The sequence below is a fragment of the Dermacentor andersoni genome, chromosome 10 (assembly GCF_023375885.2).
Source record: "Dermacentor andersoni chromosome 10, qqDerAnde1_hic_scaffold, whole genome shotgun sequence".
NCBI lineage: Eukaryota > Metazoa > Arthropoda > Arachnida > Ixodida > Ixodidae > Dermacentor > Dermacentor andersoni.
The window spans coordinates 49,872,254-49,887,111 of NC_092823.1; the positions used below are offsets into that span (position 1 = coordinate 49,872,254).

A 14,858-nucleotide genomic window follows, 5' to 3' on the forward strand; every position below is an offset into this window, starting at 1 on the left:
TCACGAAGACGTTGTAGCCGTAACGTCCAGTCAGATCGCCGACGGAGACGCCCTAGTCGCCCCTTCTTCCCGCTGTACTTCTCGCGGAATTCTCATTGCCACCTGTCTCGTCCGGTTTTCACGCGGCCGCGCCCTTCTGTCTGCTTGCAACACGACCCCAGATCCTGTGATGCTGCCCAAAGGGATGACTGTGGCAACCCTCGCCGACACTCAACCAATCTCTCTAGTCACGCTTTGCCCTTCTTCATCGCCAGCACCAACCTCAGGTTTGGATGATTCTTCCCCTCCTCCAGCCGTTCTTGGTTCTGACCTAACAGCCGCGCAGTCCGAAGCCTTAATGGTGGTCTTGGCAAAACACAAAGCCTGTTTCGATAGCTGTTCCTCTGTGTTGAGCCAAACTCCTGCGGCTACACACCGTATCGAAACCGAAGGTTCCGCTATAATACGACGACGCCCCTATCGTGTATCGCCGTCCGAACGAAAGGTCATTGAACAACAGGTCGCTGATATGCTTGCGCGGAAGATAATACGACCTTCATCTAGCCCATGGGCGTCTCCCGTGGTCCTGGTAAAGAAGAAAGATGGCTCAGTTCGCTTTTGCGTGGATTATCGAGCGCTCAATAAGATCACACGCAAGGACGTATATCCAATACCTCGAATTGACGACGCTTTGGACACACTACAAGGGGCGGAGTATTTCTCCAGCATTGATCTTCGATCAGGATATTGGCAAATTCCGATGAACGAGACTGACAAAGAAAAGACCGCATTCGCTACACCGGATGGCCTTTATGAATTTAACGTGATGCCTTTTGGCCTTTGCAATGCTCCTGCCACATTTGAGCGCATGATAGACAACGTACTTCGTGGTCTAAAATGGAAGACATGCCTCTGTTATCTGGACGATATTGTCATCTTTTCGTCTGACTTCAGCCAACATCTTCAACGATTAGACGAAGTTCTCAAGTGCCTTGCGAATGCTGGTCTCCAGATCAATACAAAAAAATGCAAATTTGCAACCAAAACAATAAAAGTATTGGGTCACGTCGTCTCAAAAGATGGCATCCAGCCTGACCCCGACAAGATTAGTGCCGTTCTTCAGTTTCCTCGCCCCCAGCAACAGAAAGATCTACGTAGTTTCCTCGGCTTGGCGTCATATTTTCGTAGGTTTATACGCAACTTCGCAGCAATAGCAGCTCCTCTACACAAGCTACTGGTTACCGGTGCCTCTTTCACGTGGACTAGCGACTGCGAGTCGGCTTTTCAAGCTCTTAAGCGGCATCTTACTTCCGGACCAGTGCTTCGCCACTTCGATAATCGTGCCCCCACCATACTCCATACTGACGCAAGCGCACAAGGTATTGGCGCAGTACTTCTGCAACGTAATACAGCATCTAAAGAGCAAGTCATAGCATATGCCAGCCGAACACTTTCTCCAGCTGAGCGGAACTACACCATTACAGAGCAAGAGTGCCTGGCTATCGTTTGGTCGATTCAGAAATTTCGCCCATACCTTTACGGCCGCCACTTCACCATCGTCACCGACCATCATGCTCTGTGTTGGCTGTCATCAATGAAAAACATGTCAGGACGCTTAGGACGCTGGATACTCCGCTTGCAGGAATATGACTTCACTATAACGTACAAGTCTGGAAAACACCATCATGATGCAGACGCATTGTCTCGCTGCCCACTCTCACTCTCTCCAGGTAACGCGCCGTCGTCTTCCCAACCACGTCGTTCCGATGCTACGCCTGCCTCTCACCAACTCTCGATAACATCCCTGGACCAAGTTACGCTTTCATCACGCTCTGATTTCGTCTCGCTTCAGCGGGCCGACTCCTATTGTCGAGCTCTCATGGATCGCCTTAGTGGGTTCGCCGAACCGCCCAACAGCCGCTTGCGACGCCAACTTCGACAATTCCGCCTTCAAGGTGGCGTGCTACACCGCTACATTTACCACCCAACAGGTCACCGGTGGGTCCCAGTTCTACCTCGCTGCCTTCGTTCGCGGGTATTAGAGGCACTTCACGACGATGTATCGGCTGGCCACTTAGGCTTCCACAAGACTTACGACCGCATAAAGACCCGCTGCTTCTGGCCTGGCCTATCCTCAACGGTGGCCAAATACATTGCCTCTTGTGCGTCATGTCAGCACCGCAAACGCTCGACATCCCCTCCTGCCGGTTTACTACAACCTCTCCCTTGCCCGGACGCACCTTTTGAATTTGTTGGCATTGATTTATATGGTCCCTTGCCGTTGACACCCTCCGGTCACCGTTGGATTGTCACTTCGGTCGACCATTTAACAAGATATGCCGAGACTGCCCCTCTGCGATCCGGCACCGCTTCTGAGGTCGCCGACTTTTTCTTGCGCGCCATCGTCTTGCGCCATGGGGCTCCTCGCGTTCTTCTCAGTGACCGTGGCAAGGCGTTCATTTCACAAGTCCTCGAGGAAGTTCTTCGAGCCACTAATACCGTCCACAAATCTACGTCCACTTATCATCCGCAAACCAATGGCCTTACTGAGCGCTTCCACCGTACGCTGTCTGACACGATTTCCATGTACATCCGTCCTGACCACACTGACTGGGATAAAATTCTTCCTTTTGTGACATTCGCATATAACACTGCTATTCAACGAACTACCGGCTACAGCCCTTTCTTCCTTGTGTATGGACGATCTCCTTCCACCATATTCGACAGAGAACTATTTTTCGCACCTTCTTCGCCTAACGCGTCGCTTCCGGAAGATTTCGCTGCCCGAGTTGCACATTGCCGTCAAATCGCCCGGCAAAGCACAGAAGCTACCCAAGCTGAGCGCAAGCGTTACTGCGACAACAAATGCCGTGACCTACGTTTTCACCCTGGAGACCAAGTCCTGCTTTGGACTCCAGTCCGCACCCCAGGCCTCTGTGAGAAGTTCCTTCCACGCTACATTGGCCCATACACCGTTGTGCAGCAAACATCTGCAGTGAACTATCTCGTTCGCCCAGTACACTCCGTCACTGACCGGCGCCGCCGGAATGCTGAAATTGTTCACGTCTCGCGGATGAAGCCCTTCACTCCCCGTTTAGATAATCTCTAATCTGCGGCCAGGCTGGCCGCTTCCATGACGGGGGGAAGTTAGTGTAAGCACTATTAACGTACTTCGTCGTTTTCATTTGTACATAGCCATCATCATCTTCACTGTTCTTCGACTTCTTCGCGCGTGAGCTGGGGGCGTTGCCTTTGGTGGAATAAACAGCGCTGGACAACTTGATCGGTCTCGGTATTATAATATATATATATATATAGCTCAGATTAGCAGTAACCTCAAATTTAGCAGTAATTGTAATACGAGAATGCGCTCCCTAGCAGCTATGTTTGCTTCCTAGCTGCTGACGACATTACGATGGAGCAAGCAAATGATTTTTTTTACTGTTTCTGATAGTTGATTGCTATTACCCTGCTCCATGCACTGCTTTAGTTTTTGGCTTTTATGTTCACAATGAATTTCTCTATAAATTGACAAGGCTTTCTTACTATGTTCAACAAGTGTTTTAGGGACGCCTTAACGAGAACTTCAAAAAACGCTGAAAGTGAAACAAAGTCGCCTATGAAAGATACTGAATGTAAACAGTTAAGCTTTCGCTTCCTATTTAGTGGTTGCTTTATAAAATTAATCTGCAAATTGTGCAAAAATACCCTGAGATACTCAACAGCCACATAATATGGGCCGAGAAGTTCATGTTCCGAGTAATTACAAATGACAACAAACCCGATACGGCTCCACACACTTTCCTCAATATATATCCACATATTTCACTCGTTTACTTGTTCGAGCCCTCTTTTACGTGTTCTTTCTATTTCTGTTTTTTTTTCTGATAAGCGTGCCTCGACTATGACTATTTCTATGTACATATTCGTTATTTACTTACTTGAGCAATGCTGACTTCCACGTCAATAATGTCGGATATAACTTGCTCAATCGCTATCTCTTTCTCAGCTACACTCTTTGATTCTTCAACCATGCTACTCTGCTGCTCATGATTGCTCCAGTAATGATTCCCGTCGTCATGAGGACCAGTTTTTGGTCCGACTTCGTTACTTTGCCTTTCACAAATCAAGTTTAGCACCACGCGAATCAGATCCGTGTACGCTTTGTGCATTTCATGACGACTACGAATTTGCACCATCGTATCCGGATATGCTGCGAACCGAGGAAGAGGTGCATTCACCTGGGATAAACAAAGAAAGAGAGACATTTATAATTATAGAAAAGCCGAGATGTCGGCTTTGACCTAAGTCCTGACTAGTTGCACTCAGCATTGGTGAAGTGTAATCAGAGCAAAAAGTGAGAAAGGTGTTGATAATGATGAAAAAAATTGCGGTTATTCAATATGAACAGCAAGCACATTTAAAGGTGTAAAATCCGGACCACTCTAGTGCTAGAATTTTGATTATCCATTGGAATATTAAACCGACGTCAACGGTCTGGTTAAGGTCCCAAGAGAACCATTGCAGTAAATGACAGATGAACTTTCACGGAAGCTGTGTTGGTAATTGTTGATATACAGCATAATGCGCGCAGATGTACAACGCGTTCTACAGCACTCAGATATTCTGCACTCTACGTAATCTGTACTGTCTGCAAGTACAAGATGGTGCAAATACGATGGAGTGAATGCCACACTAAGTCGTAACACATTCAGCCAACTTGCACCACTTCTATAGATGATGGGTGGTAAGTTCAATTGCATGTATGGATTCGCTCCAGGAAGACGGTGACAATGGTGACTCGACTGCAACCAGTGAGGTGCAAGTATGTTTGAGCAGTTTTGCATAAACTATAGCAGTAGAGTGCAGGCGTCAAACAAATACGTATGATATAGCAATTCGCCCATAACGAGATAATGTTTGTCTAAATACAGTCCAGTAGAGTGCTTTCTAACTCGTGAATGAAGAGCAGATTGTAGAAGCTAACAATATTTTATGAGACATGTAACCCTAACGCACTTGGAACTTTGAAGCGGTGATAGAGCAGCACGTAAGCAGACTTTAACGCTCAGGGATTATGCATATTGAAGGTGTTTGGTTTACAGGAAGAACGAAAATGATCAGTGCATTATCTGAGACAGAAAAACGAAGTCATTCTAATTGTGGTACAACATCAAATAACTATTTGGATAACATCTCATCAACGCGGGGGAAAAGGTAGATTTGTATTAGAAACGTAATAAACGGAATGGCGACCAAACTGGGGTTAGACGTTTTGGCTTCTGAAAGGAAGCCTTGTCAACTAAAGCGAGCGGCTCAAATGTCAAGTCTAAATCTGCTTGAGTAATCTGATCTTTTAATCTTTTGATCTTTTTATTCTTTTCGTCTTTTAATCTGATCTTTTAATTTTTAATCTTTTTATTGCACTGGTATTCTTATGTTATTTTACGAAAATTGCGGCGATTATGTGTGTATAGAAGAAGAAAGTGTGCACAGAAGAACAGAAAATTGAGCAAGTTGGTATGGAATGGTGTGAAAGAAGGTGAAGAGTGCAGACAGGGACACAAGAGAAGAGAACCAGGCAACACAAACGCCGACATTTGTGTTGTCTGGTTCACTTGAGTCCGTGGTATGTGCCAGTAGATGTGTGTCGCTATTCGATTAATGCATTGACCCTATTGGGAGCTCGGTTCCGCTGAGGCAAGTAGTACACGTTTTGTCAAGTCGGCAACGCAGAGTCGACTGGCTTTATTCAACAGTAAAAGGAATTTTGCCGAACTTGTTGAGAGCTTGGTTTAGTGGAAGCAAATAATACAGGATTTGGCAGGTTGAGAACGGGGAGTTGACTAGCTTTATTCAAGATTAAAAGCAGGTTTACCGAGTGGCAGTGGTGGTGCACCTGTAGGATAGCCGCTTCGGTTCCAGCAGAGGGCAATGACCCTCACGGCGGGGACAACGAAGGGACGGACGGTCGCTACAAGGTCTCCCCGCCTAGAGTGCCAGAGTCTTGCGTGTAAATGACGTAAGTAATGAAGAATTACTGTTCAAGATTGGTTGGTTCCACGCGGTCGCACGATACTGTCCCTTCTTTGCCGCAAGCGCCATTGTTCAACGTTTTTCTAAACGCGAAATCACACGAAAGACAGGAGCCAATGGTGGCTTGATAGAGTAGCGTCGCAGAAAGACGTGCGTGGGTGTGTCCATTGTCAAGAAACTAAACATAGGCTGCCCACGAGCGATACATGCTGCTGTAGGTAGAATATGGTTGAGTCAGGAATATAGTCTAAGTGATGCGCGGGCGCCGGCGGAGTGCCTTGCTAGGTGACGAAAAACTGGTCTGGAAAACGCACTTCTGACCCATAGAACACCTCAGCTGCACAGACTCCGAGGTCATCCTAGATTGTTCTTCGCAGCCCCGGTTGTACTATGGGTAGCCTTTCCGCCAGCGACTGAGTGTGAATGGCTGAATATGATTTTTCTTTTCCCATCCCATCTCTTCCATCTCTTCCCCTTTCTCTTCCCCATCTCTTCCCCTTTCACCTACCCAAGTGTAGGGCAGCCAACGGGCTCGTCCTTGGTTAACCTACTTGCCTTTCCCTCTTCCTTAGAAAAAAAGCTATCTTTGGAATTGTCGCTCTCAGTCAATAGTTAAGCGTAAATGGAAACCGTAATGCGACACGCACGTAGCAACAAATGTATGTGCTACTGTTTCGGCCGCGATGTCTTCTAAAGGCATCGCCTCAGGCGAGCTTGAGTCCTGGTCGACACATGTGAGGAGGTACCTGAAAGCTTGGTAGGGCGGAGGAGGACCACCTAGTCTATATGCACGTGACCGAAACGACTCTCTGGTGGTCGAAAGAGCTACACCGCTGAGCGCACGTGCCGGGTCCCTTCCACGGCTTGACAGGCTTGGTGGCTTCTTGCCCAGCATCGAATGTTTTTGTTGATACCTGGCCAGACGAAGAGGTTAGTGATAAGCCTCTGTGTTACTCTAATGCCGGGATGGCTTAACCCGTGCAGTGAATCGAATATTGGCCAACGAAACTGATCGGGCACGAACGGGCGAGCAGCTGCCTGCCCTGTGTCGCGCGTGACCAATGTTGATGCGTAGTGAAGCGTCACCTCCGCAAGCTGGAGCGAGGAGCCTTTTTCCCACAATTTGCGCAGCTCGGGGTCGTTTTACTGAGTGGAGGCTAGAGCTCCAAAGGACCAGCAGGCACAGAGCTGACCCACGACAGTGCGTCAGCTGCCTGATTTTCAGTTCTTGAGATATGGCAGATGTCAGCAGAAAGTTCAGAGATAAAGGAAAGTTGTCGAAGCTCAAGTTCTGAGTGCTAGGAACTGTTCCTCTTGAAAGCAAAGGCTTGTGTCCGGACACAATGAGAAAGCTCTAAGAAAAAACGTAAATGTTTGACAGCGCAATGGATGGCCAACATTTCCCTCCTGAAGGTGCTGCAGTGAGCCCCTGTAGGTTTCAGGCGCTTTGAGACGCCCAGCAGCTTCCATTCTGTGCCATCTTGCTGCTGCAGTACTGCACCCACTACCATGGTTGACGCGTTACCATAAGGGAAGTTGGCGCGTCGGGCAACGGATGAATCAGCGAGACTGCAGTCGCCAAGCGCCTTTCGTGCTCCGAGGGCTATAGGAAAGTAGGCGTTTTATTGGAGTCGCTAAGCATCGGGTCGGTAAGCGACTGAAGAACTTGCGCACAGGCTGGCATGAAGCACCTGCGAAAATTTATGAGCCCCAAAAACTCGCCAAACTTTCGGAATGAGGCTGGAGAGGGGAAATTTCCGTCGCTTGATGCCTTGGGGTGAAATGCGATGGCCGAGACAATCCAGTGCTTCAACTCAGATTATGCATATCTGGGGCTTTAGGATCGGGCCGTGTTTATCCACTAGGTCAAATAGAAGGCGATAGGGCTATTTATGCGCTTGGTCTGTGGGACTTTCAAGGAGAATATCATCAAGGTAGACAAAAATGAGCGGCAGTCCATGCCTAAACTCGTCAATGAACCTTTCAAAAATTTGCGCCGCATTCTTCAAACCGTAAGGCATACGGACAAACTCAAATAGGCCACATGGAGTAGTGATTGCTGTCTTCGGAATGTCGCTGGGTTTGGCACTACATTCGTGGTATGCGCTCTCCAAATCAATCTTGCTGTGTATTTTGGTTGCTGCAAGAAGAGCACTGAAGTCATGTATATGGAGAAGGGGATATTGATCCGGAGTAGCGACGGCATTCAATGCTCTGTAATCACCATAAGGTCGCCAGTCGCCACTGTCTTGCTTTGGAACCAGATGGAGAGGCGAAAACCAATTGCTGGAGCAAGGACGAATAACGCCGAGCTGAAGCACGTGTTCGAACTCACGGGGGGCCAATTCCAACCTCCGTCCAGCGAATCTCTGTGGCCGAGCGGCGACAGGTGGTGGTGACATGATGCGTGACCATATGTTTCACGAGCAGAACATTGCTTCGGGGCTTCTTGAGTTACGGATACTTAGCAAGTATCTTGTCGTACGTTGAGACCGGCCAAAACGTACGGATGCCAAATGAGGTGAGCCTGGACTGCAGGCCAAGTACATCGAGGGATGTGACGCTATTCTTTAGGCGCCTAAAGGGAACACTCACATCTAGGCTGAAATGGCTCGGGGAGTCCACTCCCAGTATGGCACAACTGACGTCGGCGATCACAAACACATATATGTTGATGCGCGGAAGTCCGATGTCTAGTGTTATTGACCGGAGCCCATAAGTCGCGATTGCAGTGTTGTCCACTTCGTGGAGCGTGGGTGTGGACTTGCCGCGTTGGCCATCTGCGGCCGCCGCGGGAACGATACACCACTGGCCTCCGGTGTCGACGAGGAGGCGCGTGCCGGTGATGCGGTCGACTACGAAGAATAGGGGGCTTGCGCGAAGGCCGATGTCGCATGCCGCCGTTAGCGACTGGTCGGCGCGTTTCCCATCCACGGCTGGGTGCTGCTACTTGCTTGCTCGCGAAAGCGACGGTGATGCTAGCACAACTGCAGCGGCGAGTATCTAGGTGCTTTGCGAGACTGTGAAGGTGAATGGTTGCGCCTAAGTTTGTCAGCAGTGTTGCCACCTGTCGTCAGCTTCTCGTGTGCACTGGTGAAGCAGTGGACTTTTCCTCCAGGCGTGAGAGTTCGTCTCCTGGCTCGGAGACTATCGCAGCGGCGTTAGGTAGCTGCGCCGCGGACGAGCAGTCGCATATGCAGACAGCGAGTGCAGCTAGGCGATGAAGACTCGTCTCCTAGGCACCCACGAGCACCATGCACGGGGCCTGCGAGAGGCGCCACAAGAACAGCTCGCGCAAAACTGGAAGCTGGCTCTTGTTTGCGGAGTGACCACCCAGCAACTGACGCAACCGGTGCACGAGTTGTGACGGCCGTTGTTCACCGTGTTCCTCAAAGACGAGCTGTAGAAGCCTGCTCTGTTGCAATGGCTCGAGGAGCTGCATGACCGTGCGTTTCAGGTCGTCGTATGCTATGAAGTCGTCTACGGCATCGGTGATGTCGGGTGGTAGCACGGCGACGATGTACGGGTACTTTGCTGTCCGTGAAGTGATGCGCCGGAGTTAAAAACGGGCCTCTACTTGCATAAACCAAATACGAGAATTATTCATATCACGGCCGCTTGTGTGTGTTTGTGACTTTGTTTACGAATTCATTGTGGTGCAACATGCATTTGACTTTTATACTGTTGTGTTCATGGGCGTATAGGACTGTGCTGCGGATGTCTGACCGTATGAAGAGATTTCTGTTCATTTCCCTACATATTTTTTATACTGTTGTTTCCGCTATGAGAAAAAGAGTAGGTGTCAACATTAGAAGGTGAGTACGTCTCTTTCTTTTATTTTCATTTCAATAAAAATGAAAAAAAAAATGGGCCAAAGGCTGCGAAGCAGGAGCTACACGACAATAACAGGATACGTAATCGTGGCGTCGTCTCTGTCAGCAAGAGTAGGATCAGCGTAGTCCATGGCTAGTTTTCGAAAAAAATTGTAAATGTCCCGGCTTCGCACATGTTGGGAGCTCGGTTTAGCGGAAGCAAGTAATACACGTTCCAAGAGGTTGAGAACGGAGAGCCGACTGACTTTATATAAGACTAAAAGCAGGTTTGCCGAGTGGTGAGGTGGTACCCCTTTCGGACAGCCACTTCAGTTCAAGCAAGGGGCACTGACTCCCATGGCTGCGACAACGATGTAACGGACAGTGGCTACAACCCCAATTTGACTAACTAGGCGAGTGCCATTGAAAATGCGCCACTCTACAATGACAGAAAAGATCCTTTGTATTTCTCGGATGCTGGACGTAATCAAAGCCACGTCACAAGGGTTCCTCAAGGACAGCAGCCCTACGCCTTGGCAGGCTGCACCGCAACTGCGCCGGGTATGTGCGGTTTTTTGGATGAACCTATTTGATGTCACCGGATGCACAGGATATCATATATACCATGTCTCGGTGCATTTCTTTCTTGCAGCATGTCTTAGCCGTTGATCAGCTCGTGGCGCTAGTTGTTAGAAAGAATGGGGGCCACTTGAACGTTGTAGCGGCGCAAGACACGCGTGATAGATTCTCCTACACAGCGCACATATGGAATTGCCATCTGGAATGGCTAGTGACATCACATGGTTCTCGGGATGTGAAGCACGCGATACCGCGATTAAGCCTTTGGCGTAACCGCAGGTACCAAGTACACGTCGTATGCACACAAGCTAAGAGACCAGATCTTCAGGTTTCTTGCAAATTTTTCAATTTTTATGCGTTTGCAAAACTGACACTGAGCGCTTACAGCAGGCAGGGTTAACAGATCAGAAATCGATAAATGGTCCTTCGTCGGTGTGCTTTGTATGAACACTATAAGAGAGGTCCTGTGTCGTTCCACCATGCTGTCTCAGAACTAGCCTCCCCGTGTCTTCTTCAGCGGTAAATTGGGCAGTTCGCTCGATGCTATGAGAGTGATCGGTGAAGGCATCCAGTGCATCATTTTATATAATGCACATTGAGCCTTCAACGCAATTAACCATCACCTTTGGGGCAGGGTAAAAAAAAGCCAGAACGCGTTTTTTATCTGCTTCTACGGTAAGAGTAAAGGCGTTGCTGATATTCACAAGCCCATAGCGGTTCCATGGACTTGCTTCTAGACCACACTACGCCACATGAAGTACATATTTTCTAGGCAGAACTGGTGCAGCCACACTGGGTCATGTGCTTCCATTGCCGTGTACTTACTGAGCTTCTCGTCAGCCTGCAGAGCCGCCTTTCACGTATTCACGGGTAGGGACACAGACACACCGAACAATAATTTCACGTCGAATGGCATGTTCTTCATAATCTAGCGTGGTGTGGCGTAGCTATCTGACAGAAACCTTCCAGTCATGCGGTCCCCGCTCGTCAAGCTAGACAACTTGCAGAGTGTAGACCTCGTGAAATCTACAGTGGTTCCCATTGCACTACCCTGTTTGTGGATTTTAGGACGACCGTACAGTGCTGGCGCTGAGCCGCTGAGGCGGAGAAGCGAATAGTAATGTGATTTTTTTTTTTGCTGAGCTAGAAAAATGGAGAATAGTATGAAGAATTTTCCCTTTATATTCAGATCAAAACACCGTTGCATAACAGGTTTTTGTTTCCTGTAAGCCACTGGCGTTAACAGTTTTTATTCTACTTGGGAACACTGGAAAAGCTTTGGGCAGCGCTATCTACTTGATGAAAAGTTTCACCACGCAAGATTCTTGAATTATGCCATCGGATAATTGGAATATGGAGCACGGTGAAATAGAATGCTAGAGTTTACCTACGTCCTCCAGTCGCCCACTGTCGCAATTGTATCACCGTCTTTATGGCTAAATCCAGGTGAATTGGCAATTCAAGAAATCGAGTGACTCATACTGTGTGTTAAATGATATAAATGGCAGCAAATACGCGGAAGACACCAAACGCACAATATTGCAATATTAGCAGTCAGCTAGTAAGTTCGTTTAAACGCTACGACATCGAACCCCCCGTGAGCTTACCTTTAATGATCTAGGTACTGTCAAATGAATGCGTTTCTTTGAGCGAAAGCCACGCTGCCATTATTGAATGAACTGTATGGAGACCGAATGCACGTCTTTATTATAGGTTGCTCTCGTCTACCAGCTCAAAAGGCGTCATTGTCATCCAGGCTAAGCTAGCCACAATGAAGTAATAATTCGCGGACATAACACCTACATCGGCAGAGGTTGCTGCTCTGCGTGCTACTGCATAGCACGTTCTATCAGAGCGATCGTGGAAATGGATCATATTTTGTGACTCAAAGGCATTCCTTTATACTTTGCAGTTTGTCCTACACCACACAATCTATGGGCAATAGGTACAAGAGATAAGAAATTACCACAATCAAGCTTGGGAAAAGACGACAAGATTTCAGTCGCTGTCCGCACATACCTGTATTGCTATAATAATATTGCCGACGACGCCGCCCTGCCCACCCATGTATGAATATAAACCTTTCTAATTCGACTAACAAGAACGGAGGCTGCAACGAAACTTTTTCGTAGCTTGGATGACCACGCCCACTTAGTGGTCGTCTCCTAGTTCCCCGATGCTTTACCCAAATAAGCTTCATCTATCTTTAAAGCTACAACTGCCAGCACGCATTTCTTGCTCCTGTGCTACGCTGGTATACCGCATCTGTATCAGGGCTGCATTCGCGAAAGCATACTTGCTCCACACTGGAATGGCTGACGCAATTACGCGCGACTCCGGCGAGAGCGAAAAACAACTGAACACGTCCTGTGCCTGTGTTCTCGGTATGACGTTCAGCGCACCGCTCCAGACGACAATTATCAGATGCCAAAATTCTTAGACCATGGCCGTGCGCGTTGCTTCCGAAGATAGCAACGAAGGCGTTGAAGTCAACAAGACTCTGCGACTGTTTGTAGAAGTGATCTCCACCTTCAGGTGTGCTCTCTACTTGTGCGCTGTCTGCTTCTCTCTCTTGGTCTTTTTGTGCCATTCTCTCAGTGCGGAGCAACACACAGGACGGGCGTCTGATTAAGCTCACGGCCTTTTCTTGCTCCTCTCTCTCTTTCACTCTCTATTTTGTGAGGTGCTTAGGTAAACTGATTTTTTTCTTCACATTTTTTTCTTGCTTCTTTCTCAATGCAGGGTAGCCAACTGGTCACGAACTTCCTAATATCGCTGGCGTCCCCTTATTTTTTCTCTCTCTCCAGTAAGGAGCGGTCTTTGAACTGACCGAACTACATTAAAACATATATGGGTTGCTCTGTGCCAAAACCACGATCTGATTATGAGGCACGCCGTAGTGGGGGACTCCGGAAATTTGAGCCATTTGAGGTTCTTTACCGTGCACCTAAATCTACGTACACGGGTGTTTTCGCATTTCGCCCCCATCAAAGTGCGGCCCGTGTGGTCGGTAGTCGATTCTGCGACCTCGTCCTTAGCAGCCCAACACCATAGCCACTAAGCAACCACGGCGGGTGCGAACCACTTTTCTTTGCAGACGTCCATACAAAATAGGTTATGAGCAACCGCTAAAAGAACTCTTTCAATATTACTTCAATAATTTCATTATCCAAAAATCACTATCCCCATTGGCTGGCCAAATCGTCCTTCTGCCTAAGGAAGCCTTTAACTTCAGCATTTGTATCATTCATACAGATTGGCGTTGACATTGAGTGAAAAGAACAGATACAATTTACAACCTCAACAAAAATAAATGGTAGCAAAATGTACCGACAACACTTTACATGTACAACTGTAATTTAAGATCGTTAATTAGACCCTTCAGTCCATTGCACCCTACTCCTTATAATTCTTACCTCCTTTTGCATTAAACATCGCATTCGTCCAAGAGTTTTCACTGCGCCGACGTTGAACGGTTTGCACTCACATCGGCTGCAGTACGCATTTCGGCATATCTTGTGCATGGTGTAGAATAAGATTGCATGAGAATAAATTTCTGTCTTGTGTGGTCCATAAAATTATAATAAGACTACATGTTGCGTAAAATGATAATAAACTGGTACCCATCGTGTTTAGTTATCCGCTCAATGAGAACGTCCATTCACATAGGCTTCAATATGTTCGTGGAGACTGCATAATTTTTGTTCACTCCATCATGTGTCACACACTACGGCATCATCTCAGCAGCCTTTCTTTGGCCACGTGGCCGTAAAGTACATGCAACATCAGAAGCTTTTTCGTATATTTATGCGTCTACGATAGCATTTGTCTCCTTTCTCATACCAAGGACTTGCTAGCTTAAATTTTTAACAAATTCAGCATGTATTCTTTTCGCCTATAGCTGTCGATGGCACTATTTTGTGCCATAAAATTCCGATTGCCTAAATTGATAAATGTTTTCTAATACGTTTGATTTCCGCATTTATTAGGACCGAACTTACCGCTAACATGAACTGTAGGTTCTTTGGATCAGGAACAGCCGCTATTGTTGCCACAGGTCTAAGCCCTGTCTTTTTCAAGACCTCATCGTATTGCTGATGTGACTCAGTCATCAAGGGCCATTCATCTATACCAGCTGATCGCAGCACTTCTTGAAGTGCTTCTTGTACTTTTTCTTTGGAGTTCTGCTGATCTGAAAAAAGAAAACAGTCATTCTTATATCAAAGTAACAACGTAGGTAGATGCGTCTTGGAAAATCACCCACAGGAAATCTTGAATCAAAACTTTTTTTTACAATCAGGAAAATTAGCTTGATGTTTTGCAAAATGCAAAAATATGTCAGTTGAAATATCACTTATTAATTGCGTACTTCTATCCAGCCCCATATCCAGTACCCCAATGACAACCCCAGATATCACTTTTTGCATTCATAGCAATGCCCATTTAGGGGAT

At 47.4% G+C, this 14,858-nt stretch overlaps 1 protein-coding gene across 1 annotated transcript in view; it reads right to left on the reverse strand.

Moving 5' to 3' along the window:
* The window catches only part of LOC140213448 (uncharacterized), a 32,514-nt gene that overhangs the window by 4,655 nt on the left and 13,001 nt on the right, over positions 1–14,858 (reverse strand). Inside the window, exons 4-5 of the mRNA XM_072284678.1 lie at positions 14,408–14,598; positions 3,921–4,220 (exon numbers count right to left, since the gene is read on the reverse strand). Coding sequence (XP_072140779.1) covers positions 3,921–4,220; positions 14,408–14,598 — 491 coding nt within the window. The remainder of the gene's footprint in view (positions 1–3,920; positions 4,221–14,407; positions 14,599–14,858) is intronic.